This window comes from Myotis brandtii, unplaced genomic scaffold (genome assembly GCF_000412655.1).
Source record: "Myotis brandtii unplaced genomic scaffold, ASM41265v1 scaffold363, whole genome shotgun sequence".
In the NCBI taxonomy this organism is placed as follows: Eukaryota; Metazoa; Chordata; class Mammalia; order Chiroptera; family Vespertilionidae; genus Myotis; species Myotis brandtii.
In genome coordinates this window covers 4,005,012-4,019,319 of record NW_005363938.1, presented here as the reverse complement: position 1 = coordinate 4,019,319, position 14,308 = coordinate 4,005,012, and the positions used below count along the sequence as shown (strand labels likewise).

The 14,308-nt window shown below is 49.4% G+C and overlaps 1 protein-coding gene across 2 annotated transcripts in view; it reads left to right on the top strand.

Moving 5' to 3' along the window:
- The first annotated feature begins 782 nt into the window (after window positions 1-782).
- Window positions 783-14,308, top strand: part of SYT17 (synaptotagmin XVII) — a 67,127-nt gene continuing 53,601 nt past the window's right edge. The window contains exons 1-5 of one of the 2 annotated variants that reach the window (XM_005872000.2): window positions 783-1,102; window positions 1,240-1,257; window positions 1,905-2,053; window positions 9,273-9,421; window positions 10,855-11,474. In XM_005872000.2, coding sequence (XP_005872062.1) covers window positions 1,100-1,102; window positions 1,240-1,257; window positions 1,905-2,053; window positions 9,273-9,421; window positions 10,855-11,474 — 939 coding nt within the window. In that variant the 5' untranslated portion in view covers window positions 783-1,099. Of the gene's footprint in view, window positions 1,103-1,234; window positions 1,258-1,904; window positions 2,054-9,272; window positions 9,422-10,854; window positions 11,475-14,308 lie in introns of those variants that run through there. The other variant, XM_005871999.2, reaches the window with a different exon arrangement.

Here is a 14,308-nt window from a genome sequence, read left to right as displayed (position 1 = left end):
TTCCCTGGCGCCCACCCAGTAGGTCTTGTTCTGGTTTGAGTTTTGCTTTTGGAAGAGTTTGTGATTAGTGCCCGAGACTTTGTTTTCCAAGCTGCAGCCATATCCTTACCACTTCAAGGATTTTGAATTTTTCACGAGCTATGTACCACCTGTACTGTTATTTACTTAATATTTTTTCTATAAATGGATTCATGCTTTTATTAGTTTAAAAACTCATATGAAAGGGAAACTTTATGTCAAAACCATAATAGAAAACCAGGATGACTTGATATAAGCAGAAGGCAATTGGACAAAAGAACCACAATTAGAATAATGCCACAGTCTTATATTCTAGCTAGAAAGGGCTCCCTGCAAGGCTCTGAGCTGGGGGCCTTCTCTCTGTTTAAAAAGGAAGGGGTGGAGAAGATTAGAAAGATGTTATTGAGTCTTTCTCTTCCTTGCAAGAGAATTGAAAAAAAAAATAACTTTCTCCCTCTTGGTTCAAAGTTCTGAGTTCGAGTCCTGCCTCAGTTCATCTCTGAGACATGTCCCAGGCTAGGATGTATAACTCCTCCTAACCTACCTGGTTTACTTGGCCCCTTTGGAAAGTCATCAAGACTCTTCCCTGGAAGAGGGGAGGGAGCCTGCGACTTAAGAACCTGTGAGAAGAAGATGGGATGTAATGGGGGGCGGCAAAGAAGGGGGGCAGCCCGTCCCTCCTCCAAGGACCAGATTATGGCTTCCTTTTTGGCTCCCTCTACTTGTGGGTGGTCTTATGAAGCTTCCCACCATCTCCATTGGCGCAGAATTGGAAGGTAGGGCCTCCAGGAGGGTTGGGGAGCCAAGTCACATCCACTCAGTGCCTGCCTGCATGTTAGCAAATCATGTCTTTTGGGGTTGGCTTCATGGTTATTTCTGTATAGGAAGGTTTGCTCTTCTGAAGTGTGGCTGCATTGGCTAGCATGACTATCTATCCACCCGCACTGATTCATAACAGCATACGGTGCACATCAAACCGAAATGCTAAAGTTTCCCATTTATTCGGTGTTGGCTAGCCGGGAGGCTACCCGCAGCCCTGAAGATAGCAACACCTAGTTAGGAAGTCAGCTCCCTCCCCAGGATGGTAAGTGGAAAGATCCAGGGCTTTTTCTTTTTCTTTTCTGAGTTGCTGGAATATTGCTAAACTGGTCTTGTCTCTCTCTTTTTGTCGCCCCCACCCCCTCCACCCCGTGGCTTCATCTTGGATCTCTAAAAGGGCAGTTGGAACCTTTAAACGAGGTGGGTTAATTCAATGACTCGTTTGGTCTGGCTTCTAATCAAGAAATGCTTGCTTTTCATTTTGGAGTCTTGTGTGAGGCTGTGGGGAATATTGAATATTAAACAGTCACCGGATGTTGATAAGGGCACTGTTTCCAAGCCTTTCTATGGCAGGGAGATCCCGGTGAAAAGGCACTAGATGACAAGATAGGTTTCCCTCCCCACCCCCTACTTATTCCATTTGATTATCTCTGTTTGCTTTCATGTCACTGAGATTATCTTTTTGAAAAAGACTATTTTTGCTTTGCTCTCAAAAAGACAGACTAATATTCATTGTGTTTCGGAACATATTGTGTAACCCTCACCACGGTGGGTATGCCGCCCACATGTCAAGAAAGACGTTCCCATAAACTACAAAAGAAACTACCTGCAAATGTCTCGCTGGCTATTAATGGCTCCGGCGAGTTGGTGTTTGCCATCTTTGTGCCTGCAATTGGTAAACAGAAATGGAAAACATTGTGTTCCAAGTGTTGACAGACCTCCTGCATGTCGTTATGTCTCACCAGGGATGGGCTGCTTGTAATTCGGGTGTTTTTCCTTTCCTCCTCTCCACCCTTCCTGCGTCTCCTCTCGCCCCCCTCCCCGCCCACCTCCCCCAATGGCCTCAGGGTTTTCTTTCTAGAATCTCTGATCTGCTGCTGTGCAGATGGACCTGCCGGCACTGCTGTCAGAAGTGTTACGAGTCCAGCTGTTGCCAGTCGAGTGAGGATGAAGTTGAAATTCTGGGACCTTTTCCTGCCCAGACTCCTCCCTGGCTGTAAGTAACACTGCTCTCAACTCCCTTGAAAGCAATCTCAAGACCTTTTTTTATTCTCTGTTTCTGAGAGGGGGTGGGGCCTGGGGAAGGAGGATTTGAGGTATGAAAGCAGGGAAGGCCGGGTGCCCATTGACCTCTTTGCCACTGATGGGACATGCTCTGTGCCTCTCATTTTTTTTTTTTTTTGGCAAGCTGGTGAGACCAGCTGGTGGTGGGACTTCTGTTCAGCTAGTTTCACATCTTCTGAGATGTGAACTGTGTAATGCTAAACATGTGGGCACTTTTAATCACGTTGGGTGTCATTCCAAGCGGAAAAAGAGATCTGTGAGCATCTATAGTCTTCAAGGGCTGTCGATTCTAAAGGTGTCCACCCAAGTCAGTACCTGGCAACTGGCCTGGCAGCTGACCCAGTGCTTGGCACATGGTAGATGCTTATAAATGTTTGTTGCCTGGCTGGGTAGACAGAATGAACAAACAAGTGTATCTTAGCTGATCTGACCAAGAGCTTCAGAAATAGGGAAGCCGAAAAGCACCTCCGGGCTTCATCCTGTCCTCCAACGCTGTTTATGTTCTCCCTGGCGTCTTTCATTTTATTTCCAATTCGTTCTCCTCCCGCGCCTGCATACAACATCTCCATCTGCCAGTCCCTCAGATATTTTGGGAACGCAGTTTTGAAGCTTTTGAGCCACGTGTCTGGCCCATCTCTCTGTGGCTGGGAGAGGAACGTGGCCAGAGAGTCTGGGTTGAGTCTAGAGGGTCTGGGAATCGTCGAGTACCACTTCTTATGATACGGAGGGGGAGGCCCTGAGAGGAGAGACAGTGCACGTGCCCACAGCTGGAGCCTCCGTGGGGACCCAGTGCCGTCTCAGTTAAATCCTTGGGCTGAAGTTCCAGAAGCTTCTGGTGCCCCATCTTTCCCTCCATACTGGGGGGAGGGTGGGGGTGCGGGGCGGGTCATGCTTCAGTTCTTCCTCTCATTTTCTGTTTTTAGAGGCAAGTATTGCATATTTCCATAACAAAGTGGTTCTGTGTCAGGTTCTGTGAGCTGATATCCTATTTTTTCTACTTTTTCCTAGTTCTGTGACCTTGAGCAAGTTGCTTGATCTCTCTCTCTGCCTTGATTTTCCCATCTGTAAAATGGGGATGATAAAAATAATAGTATTTATTTCATAGGGTTGTTGTGGTGATTGCATGAATTAGTGTATGGAAAAGGACTTAAGAACGCTTGACACCTAGATGAGAGTCTTTTTACCCTTTTTTTGTCTCAGTTTCCTCATCTGGAACAGTAGTGTGACTTATTTTATATGGCTGTTATTCAGAGTAATGAGATATGCACATACCATGCTTATCACAGTAGTGAATATTCATTTCTATCATTATATTGATAGGGATTCTTTAAACTGATTTAGAGGCGATGTTAAGGCACTCTTCCATTATTCATAGGTAGTGACCTGAATCCCGCAGATGTGTGTAGAGTTGATTGTTTGGTGAAATCGACTCATTAATCAAGAGCTCAGTCCCATTTTCCAGTGCCCTGTGTGACAGAGGTTGGCTTAGCCCATCTGGTGTCTTTTCTTTAAAGAACGCCAGCTCTGTGAGGGCAGGGTTTCTCTCTGTCTGACTCCAAAAAATAGTTGTTGACCAACTGACTAACGTACAGGCAGAAATTGAATCCTGAAAGCATCAGTCATCCAATTGAGCCCGGCTGGTGGCTCAGTGGTTGAGTGTCGACCCATGAACCAATAGGTCGCTGGTTCTGTTCCTCCTGGTCAGGCACATGCCTCGGTGTGCAGGAGGCAGCCGATCGATGTTTCTCTTTTATCGATGTTTCTATCTCTCTATCCCTCTCCTTTCCTCTTTAAAAATCTAAAAAAAACAACAACAATGTAATCTCAGTTTCTTTGGTAGTTATTTCTTGAGTACACCCTGCAGGCACTCAATAGAGTCCTATTGCTCAGGGGATTTAAAGTCTAGTATAGGGGCCCCAGTTGGGTGGCTTAGTTGGTGGAGCGTTGTGCTGTTCACTGAAAGGTTGTGGGTTCAATTCTCAGTGAGGGCACATACCTAGGTTTGGGGTTCGATCCCCTGTTGGTGTGAGTATGGGAGACAACCAATTGATGTTTCTATCTCCTTTCCTGTCTCTCGAAAATCAATAAAAAACATATCCTTGGGTGAGAATTAAAACAAAAACAACTCGTATAGGAGATAAGGCGAGTACTTAAGTCCAGGCCCCCCTCTAGAGTTATGCATTCACACCCTGCACACCCATATGACAGTCCTGCATAGACTTTCCAATGGAAAAATCCAGGGGGAATGGCTTCATCCAGGCATAGCTGGATCCAGAGGCTTAAATACTGTCTGGGAGTGCATGCGTGTGCGCTCTCTGTCGTTGTGTCTTTTGTATTGGCCTCATTCTTTTTTTTTAAAAATATATTTTATTGATTTTTTACAGAGAGTAAGGGAGAGGGATAGAGAGTTAGAAACATTGATGAGAGAAAAACATCGATCAGCTGCCTCCTGCACACCTCCCACTGGGATGTGCCCGCAACCAAGGTACATGCCCTTGACCGGAATCGAACCTGGGACCCTTGAGTCCGCAGGCTGACGCTCTATCCACTGAGCCAAACCAGTTATGGCCTCATTCTTAAGCTTGCTTCTTCTCTGCCCCATTCTTAACAGCAGCAAAAACACCAGGAAGCGCTCTTTGCCCTGGTTTGGTGTAAATGTGCCCAATCACTTTTGCTTGGCGGAGACGGTGCTAGGATCATTCATCCCCAGGTGGCCTGACCATCCTGGACCCAGGGGCAGGGTCGTTCCCCCTGGAAACACTTGAACTAAGCTAGTAGCACAGGGTTGGCACACTTTCCCTGTAAAAGGCCCGATAGTAAATATTTCAGCTTCATGGGCTTATTCTAGTCAATTCTGCCATTGCCGTGCGGAAGCAACCGTAGTCAATACATTAATGAATGAGGTACATGCCCTTGACCGGAATCGAACCTGGGACCCTTGAGTCCGCAGGCTGACGCTCTATCCACTGAGCCAAACCAGTTATGGCCTCATTCTTAAGCTTGCTTCTTCTCTGCCTCATTCTTAACAGCAGCAAAAACACCAGGGAGCGCTCTCTTTGCCCTGGTTTGGTGTAAATGTGCCCAATCACTTTTGCTTGGCAGAGACAGTGCTAGGATCATTCATTCCCGGGTTGCCTGACCATCCTGGACCCAGGGGCAGGGTAATTCCCCCTGGAAACACTTGAACTAAGCTAGTAGAACAGGGTTGGCACACTTTCCCTGTAAAGGGCCCGATAGTAAATATTTCAGCCTCATGGGCTTATTCTAGTCAATTCTGCCATTGCCGTGTGGAAGCAACCGTAGTCAATACATTAATGAATGACGTGGCTGTGTTCCAGTAACACTTCATTTACAAAATCAGGCTGTGGATTTGGCCCTGTGGTTCGCTGACCTTTGTACTAGACCAGTGATGGCTCGGGATTCCAGGGAAGTCTCCTAGCCTGGGATGGGATGGAATGAGGGTAGGGGCTGAGCTGAGTCTTTTTAAAGGAGCAAGAGTCAGTCTGGTGACATGCAGGGGACATGGCACTTCAGACAGAGGGGAGAGCATAAGTAAAAAGAGTAAAAACAGAGGAGAGGACAGCACCGTGATGGCGAACCTTTTGAGCTCGGCGTGTCAGCATTTTGAAAAACCCTAACTTAACTCTGGTGCTGTGTCACATATAGAAATTTTTTGATATTTGCAACCATAGTAAAACAAAGATTTATATTTTTGATATTTATTTTATATATTTAAATGCCATTTAACAAAGAAAAATCAACCAAAAAAATGAGTTCGCGTGTCACCTCTGACACGCGTGTCATAGGTTCGCCATCACTGCACTAGACAGTTTGGATGCTGTGACTGGATCCAGGGCAGGCAAACACGACACATGGACACTACGTCTTGGAAGAGTTGTGAGGATCGTAGAAAATGAGCCTGCAAACTCTGATCGTGCAGGGTCTTAAATGCCAGATTAAGGAATTTGGATTTTCTTTTGAACCAGTAGGGAACCTGATAGACATGGAAAATCCCAATCTGTTTGCCCCCAGATATCTGGATGGAGCGTTCCAGATGCCCAGCCACTGAGTTGGATGACAGTTGCGCTTTGACCAGGCTACTGACCCTTTGGGCATGCAGAGGATTCTTTCAGGGGCAGGGGTAGGACCCTCTGGGAAGACAGTTCTTTTGGTTCTGCCACAAGCAGAGAAGTGGGCTGGGAACTTCCCAGCAGAGCCAACACACCACGCAACTTCTGGAGGCACCGTTGACTGGTGGTTATTATGAATGGCACCACCTAGAGTCGTGCAGTCTGCAGCCTGGACACAGTACCTGACCTCCATGCTTCCCAGGGTGAGCCAGGTCTTCCTGGAATCCTGGGCATCACTGAGTGCATTTTTGGCACTCAGCACAGTGCAAAATGTTAAGAGAAATCTGGAAAGGGGAAGCGGGTTCAGTCATTCAGAGAGCGAGTTTACAGCTTGTGCTTTCCCCAGCTTTATTTACCAAGTGGGCAGTTGCATGTTATCAAACAGGCAGGGAGTAGAAATGTCAAGTGCACAGGCTTTGCAGTGCTGTTCCTGCTGTGATATTTGAGCCCAGAACCACAGGGCTGGCAGATGAGCTGGCTCTTTGTGTGGGGGACACATCATTAGTTGTCACATGTGCTTCTGTCATGGGGGCCCCCAGCTTTCCTTGGCTGGGCTGGCCTAGTGAGGGTCAGGAAAACTGTACCGTCCAGCTGGCTCCTTGGGGGCAGTGCCAGAAAGACCCTCATTGAAGAGTGAGTTAAAGTCAGGTTATTTGTTTCTACAACTAGCATGTGCTGAGTAGCTACTGTGTACAAAGCTCCACAGGCCTTGCAGGGGATGCCCAGCTCAGATGTGTGGCACTGTGATCCGGAGCCTGGCATTGCTTGACTCAGTTAGGGTTCTACCATTTAACAGTGGTGCCAATTAATTATCCATCCCTCTCCCCACCCTACCCTGGAGCTTATATTTCCTCACCTGTAAAAGGGGCACGGTTATTAGTAACAACTAACTCCCAGGTTGTTTTAAGGGTGAAATGAGATGGTTCATACAGAACATTTAGCCCAGTGCCCAGCACATAGTGGGCACTCAGCACCTGGTACCTTTGATCATAGTAGGTACATGTCTCACCACTAAGAAGTGTATCCTGTTATAGGAGGGTTGACAAGACATGCACTCAGATCATTGTGACACAAGATAAATGGGATAAGAACCACAGGAAGGGTGTATTCATTCATTCACTGAGAAAATAAACGTGGAACACCCCAGGTGCGCCAGGTAGTAAGGCAAGGTTGGCAGTGGTGACAGATAAGACAGATACTGTCGCTGCCCATGTGGAGCTGAAGCTTGGTGTCAGATGCAGAAGAGAAGCAAGCAAGCCACAACTGAAGATAAGTGATGCACAATGTCAAAGAGAGAGAAGCAGGTGCAGGGATAAGGGTTGAAGGGGTGGGAGGAGGTGAAGGGGACAGGGTAGGGCCTCTCTAAGGAGATGCTGTTGAAGCTGAAACCTGAATGATGACAAGGAACCAAACAGGCGATGGGGACCGGAAGAGCATTCGGCGCAGTGTGTGGGAGGAAGGCAGGGAGGCCTGACGGTTGCAGAGGAGGCGGGGTGGCTCAGGCCTACACTGGTACTGTGTCAGAGGACTCAGCCAAGGCCCTGGGGGCCGATGGCGTTTAAGCTGGTCCTGGAAGGCTGGATGGGACTTCACAGGTGGAGGTGACCGCCACAGAGGTATGACAGTGGGGGGACAGGCTGTGCAGGTAGAGGTGCCCCAGTGACTCCTTCCATGGAAGATGCTACAGCTTTCATTTAAGGGAGAGCAAGAAGAACGATTGGCACAGTGTGATCCCATCTCTGTGACCTCCCCTACTTCCCACCCCCCACATTTCATCTGCTATGTTCTCCTAGAGACCAGGATCAGGGGCAGGCGAGGACTGTGCCTTTCCTGGCCTTATCACAGCCCCGGTCTTGTCCTCGCCGTGACCCTTATATCACTTTGGAAGAACATCAGATCCATCTCATTTCATGCACAGGATGCGTCGGAAGACCTTGGAGAATTCGAAACTTGCATTTTTCAGGACTAGTTTCCCTGCAGGCTTAAATGTCAAGCTGGGGGATGCAGGCTTAGAACATATCAATCCACAGCTGAGAGCTTGGGGCGTGTTATTAGCAGCATCCATCTCACGGCCACTTTGCCAGCTTTTGTCCCCTCCATTTTCCTCCCCGCAGCATCCTGATCTAGCAGCCTTATGAATATTGGGGGAATCTTAAAGACACCAGTAATGCTAGCTGAAATGTATTGCGCACCTACCCACAGCATGCCAAGCACTGTTCTAAACATTTTATATGTGTGAACGCATTCAGTGTTCACAGCAGCCATGCCAGGTGGGCACCGTTATTCTCGTTTTACAGAGAGGGAGATGGAGACACAGAGAGAGGAAGGGACTCGCCCAAAGTCACCAGCCAGGGTTCAAACCGAGAGGTCCTGCTCTTTAATTACTACTCTGTGTCTCCCCACCCTCCGACCCAAGGCTTTTCATCTTTTCATTAGGAGCACATTGAATCGTGCCTGCTGCTAATTCATAGCTGTTTCTTAACATCAAACTATTGTTCTTCAATCATTGATTCTCAGGGCCGCTTTGTAGCTATAGCCCTGCCTCTCAAAGAACCCTTGAGTGACATTGTTATGGATATTTTTAAAAGTTGTTAAACTGTAGACAGAGTGGCTGTTGGGATAGCAGAGCATTTCTCACCAAGAGCCACTTGCAAAAGTTGGGATGCACATGAACAGCCACATGGTTCCTTCCGGACTGAAGATTGACAGGTCTCTTGACTAGTCAAAGTGGCGCCCCGCCTCCATGGCCACATCCTGAGTAAGTTCCCACATCTCTCCCTCCGGCCCCAGCTTTGACTCATTGTTCTAAATTGGGAAATATTCATCCATATCATTTCACATTTTGTGCAAAAAGCAAGACGTTATTGTGAGTTTGGGGCTACCACACTATTTCAAATTTGCATGTTCCCAAGCTGCAATAAACGGCATAAGAGCAGTTTCCTCATGGTCTATTCTCCAAGGGCAGAGATGCCCGTCCCTGGGGATTCTTTGACAACCATTGAGACCTCTTCCCTCCCACAGGATGGCCAGCAGGAGCAGTGACAAGGACGGGGACTCTGTCCATACAGCCAATGACGTCCCGCTGACCCCACGTACCAACTCCCCAGATCGAAGATGCTCATCCTCAGACACGTTGAAGTCTACGTACAGCCTGACCCGGAGGATTTCAAGTAAGCATCTCTGCCGTGGCAGGGCGTCCTGGCTCGGGCAGTCTTGTGCTGCTCACCTCCCTTCAGAGTCCATGAACTAATCCCACTAGCGGGGTCCCAGGACAGAGGAGGGGAGCTGGCTTTCCCAGACACTCAGCAGCAGCCCCAAGGAAAGATGTGAAGGACACGATTGTTCCTGGGGAGGGGTAGAGTGGGATGACAGTCAGGAGACAGGATGTTGGAGCAATAATGACAACGTGACGGAAGTGCATTGCAGTGATCATTTTGACTGATTTTTGGTTTTGCTGATCACTTTTCCTTGAATTGGCTCAATTGACTGACATTGTCAGCATATATCATTTCAGACCCCAAAGGCAAGTGTCACCATGTTATACTGCAGGGCTTGCAAATTCTAGTGACTCCAGGGTCCAGGTGGGTTGTGTCAGTAACTGAGTAAAGAGGGTTGGATAGAGATAAATATCACCCTGATGCAATGACAAATGGGAGCCGATTCTCAGCCTTGAGAGGTACTAGGGCAGGGTGGGGACTGTGGCCAATTGGGAAGCTAATGCCCTGTTGAAAGGGTAGCTGCTTCTCAGCTGTAGCCATGGGGGATGGTGGGCCCAGTATTGCCTCATTTTCTAAAAGAGAAACTGGCAACCTGGGTTTTCAGATGAAACTTTCTTACTTTTAAGCCCAAATAAAATGTATCTATGGGTTGAATTTGGCTAGCAGGCCACTGAGTTTTTCCCCTCTGATGTATAACGTATGTGTTTGACCATATGGCATGATTTGGGTGGGGAGGAGGAAGGAGGGTAAAGCCCAAGGACTCCCTAAATAGAATCGTTGAAGAAGTATGATAGTTACTTTGAGGTAAGCGCCATTATTGGCTCCATTTCACAGATGGGGAAACTGAGTCCCGGAGAGTCTAAAAAATGTGCCAGAGTCACATGGCTCATTAGTAGTGAGTCATATGGCTCACTAGTAAGTAGCCGAGGTGGAACTTGACCCAGGCACTCCAGCCCCAGGGTCCACTCTGAAAGTGGAGGCAATAGAGGGTAATGGTTAGAGCCACGTCTCTGGGGCCACACAGGCCAGGCAGGACCCCGGCTCCTCCTCTTACTAGTTGTGTGACCTCTGGTGAGGGTTTCTGTAAAGGGCTGGGGGTGGTGGGAATAGTCATTAGCCAATACCCCGTGAAGGTTAGATGACCTGCTACATGCAGGGCATTTAGAACAGTGCCTGGCGCTTCACTGCGGTGATTATGGTGATGGGGCCGATGCTGCCTCTCAGAATGAATAAGAGGCTTTCAGGTGTGGAGAGCAGAGGGTGAGGAGGGTTAGGGAGCAGCGTGGACGATGTGAGAAGCTGGGAAATGTTGCCCACCTCAGGAAGGGGCCCAGGGCCGGCCCCCTGCGCGGTGGTGTTCATGGTTATTTCTGGCGGCTCTTTAGGTCTGGAGTCCAGACGACCCAGCTCCCCGCTCATCGATATTAAACCCATCGAGTTTGGCGTCTTCAGCGCCAAGAAGGAGCCCATCCAGCCCTCGGTGCTCAGACGGACCTATACCCCCGACGACTATTTCAGAAAGTTCGAGCCGCGGCTGTACTCCCTCGACTCCAACAGCGACGATGTGGACTTCCTGACGGACGAGGAGATCTTGTCCAAGTACCAGCTGGGCATGCTGCACTTCAGCACCCAGTACGACCTGCTGCACAACCACCTGACGGTGCGGGTGATCGAGGCGCGGGACCTGCCGCCCCCCATCGCCCAGGACGGCTCGCGCCAGGACATGGCGCACTCCAACCCCTACGTCAAGATCTGCCTCCTGCCGGACCAGAAGAACTCCAAGCAGACGGGCGTCAAACGCAAGACCCAGAAGCCCGTGTTTGAGGAGCGCTACACCTTCGAGATCCCCTTCCTAGAGGCGCAGAGGAGGACCCTGCTCCTCACCGTGCTGGACTTCGACAAGTTCTCCCGCCACTGCGTCATCGGGAAGGTGTCGGTGCCTCTGTGCGAGGTGGACCTGGTGAAAGGCGGGCACTGGTGGAAGGCGCTGATCCCCAGTTCCCAGGTAAGGAGTGGGGGAGAGGGAGGTACCGTGTCTTCTTCTGGGAGTTTGTGGTTGATTTTTTATGAGGATTTTTATTTAAAAATATTGTTTTGCGCCTTAAAACATTTTATTTTGAAATAATTCTCTACTTACAAGAACTTGCAAACACAGAACAGAGTTCCCATGTACCCTTCACCCAGCAACCCCCGTGATAAATCTTACACGACCAGAGTGCATTCGCACTGGGAAGTGATGGTGGCAGCTAACCTGCAGGCTTTCTCAGTTTGCACCAGTTTTTACATGCACTGCTGTGTGTGTGTGTAGGTCTATGAAATTGTATCACATGTATGGATGCATGTAACCACCACCACCCTGGGACTCTCCAGTCATGGATGGTGTGTTATTTAATCAGGAGAGTGATTAGCTGGGTAGGAAGCTATCAGTCATGTTGACTTTCCCAAATTGATTTGGGAAAAATAAAATGAGGGCTGAAGAACAGGATGATAGATGGATGTTTTGCAGGCAAATTGTGAGATCCCAGCCCAGGAACATGCAATTGGCTGCTTCAGAAGCCACCCATGGACCAAGCTCTGTGCCCAGTGGTGGTTAGAGTCCCCCCACCTTGGGCACTCTGTGGGCTGGAGGACGACAGTGCTCCCACTGGGGGTGCAGCATGTGCTGGGAGCCCGAGGGAAGGAAAAGCCCGGCCCGGGGAGGCCGGCCCAGCCCCCCGTGCTGCGGACAGCAGTCCTGTATAACAGGCGGGATTATTTTGCATCAGACACACCAAGGTGCTTCTCGAAGCTGAGCTCTACTGGCCAGGGATTTAATGGTCCAGCACCACAGGTGTAGGGTACAGATGCTGGACATGAGGACTGGAGGGGCTGCCCCACTGCCAGAGTATTTGTGTCTGTGCGCATCCTCAGAGATAGGAGGTCTGTTCATCTCTTAGTTTGGATTCCTCAAGAAGAAGACCCTGAGGCAAGGGAAGTCGTTTATTAGGGTTGTGGCACTGGAGGGAACACCAGGAGAAACGGGAAAGGTACATAAAGGGTGCATTTGGGGGCTGGTACCACTGTGGGTGACTGGAATGGAAACTTGCTGGGAAAACTGGGAGCCAGCATCGGACGTGCCTGAGGGTCTTTCTGCCTGACAGGCAAGGGAGCTAACGTTTTTATACACTAACTAGTACCAGCTATTGGATGAGGGCTGTTGGGAGATGAGGAGGTTTATTTCCTGGCCTTTCTGGACTGTTACACTGTCAGATGAAGAGACCTTTGACATCCACAGATGCTGGCCCATGTGCACTGACGTGGTCACGGCCAAGAGATGGTGGGCAAGGTGTTGATAGTGTCTGCTACAATCCTAAATCCTCCATGTCACGGGATCCGAATGTATTGGGTGCTTTCCATGTATCCTCCTCAGTATTTGATATCACTGGGTTTTCAACTGTCAAGAAAGTTACAGTTGAAAGAGGGAAACCCCCCTCAACAAAATAATTTCTTCATGGCCAAGCTCCATTGCTGACATCAGTGGAAGGTCCCGGAGATGCAGAGAATCTTACCTCCTTTAGGTCTTGGCTGAAATATCACCTTTTCAGCAAAGCCCTCCTGGCATATCTGCCCTAGTTTGGTTCTCCTGAATGCTGCGGTCAAGGTGAGGACGTGGGTGCAGGTATATTTAGGAGGTGATCCCAGGAAGAAGGAGTGAGGGGCAAGCAGGACACAGGAAGGAGGGGACGTCAGGAGTCAGTGGTGGTTTTTAAAGTCTCCATTCTGTCTGCTGGCGCGTGGACACTGGCCAGGGGGCTCCCTCAGAAGGGCTGGGCAGAAGAGAGAAAGAGCCCAGGTGCGCCGGTATCGGCCAGAGCTGAGTCCACATCGAGCAGGACTATGGGAGCATCTGTAGCTGACACCAGAGGCCGAGTTCGCTGCACCGCCCTGTTCATGTGGCTGCCTCCACCTGGGTCCAACTTACCCCTTCCCTTGCTTTATCTTTCTCCATGGCAATTACCGTCATTCCACAGAGCATGCGTTTTAGGGCCTGCCTTCCATGCTGGCAGGTAAACCCCACGAGGGCAGAGGTGGTGTCTATTTTGTTCCCCTGCACTGAGAACAGTGCCCGGCGTGTGGTGGTGCTCAGTGGGATTTGCTGGGTGAATGAAGGATAGAAGGAAGCATTCTCCAGAGTGAATTTCTATTTTCCTTCTCCCTCCTTCCCTCTCACACCCCTTCACCTCCCTCTGTCCCTTCCTTTCTCCCCTTTTTCCTTCCTTCTTCCTTTTCTTGTCACACGAAGAAAGGCTCATGGGAACTCGGAGGGAAGAAGGGACTCAGGCTTGCTCGGCCTTTATGCTCCTGAGAGCACAGGCCAGTTGTGTGCGGCTGGGTTTCCCTGAAGCAGAGCCCGAGACAGGAATGTGGGTGTGGATTAGCTTCCTAGGGCTGCTGGGCCTAAGCACCACACATCGGGTGGCTTACATCTCAGAAATGGATCTTCTCACAGTCTGGGCGCTAGGAGTCGAAGATCGAGGTGTTGGCAGGGCCGTGCTCCGGGGAACCTGTAGGGAATCCTTCTGCCTCTCTCTGGCTTCTGGCGGTTGCTGGCTCTCCGTGTTTCCTGGCTTGAAGCTGCATCCGTCCGATCTCTGCCTCCGTCATCACATGATGTTCTCTGTGTGTGTCTGTCTCTTCTCTTCTCATAAGGACACCAGTCCTATTGGATTAGAGCCCCACCCTGCTCTGCTATGACCTCATCTTAAATAATCACATCTTCAGTGACTCTGTTTCCAAATAAGGTCACATTCTGAGGCACTGGGGGTTAAGACGTCAATATATCTTTGGGCGGGGGGTGGG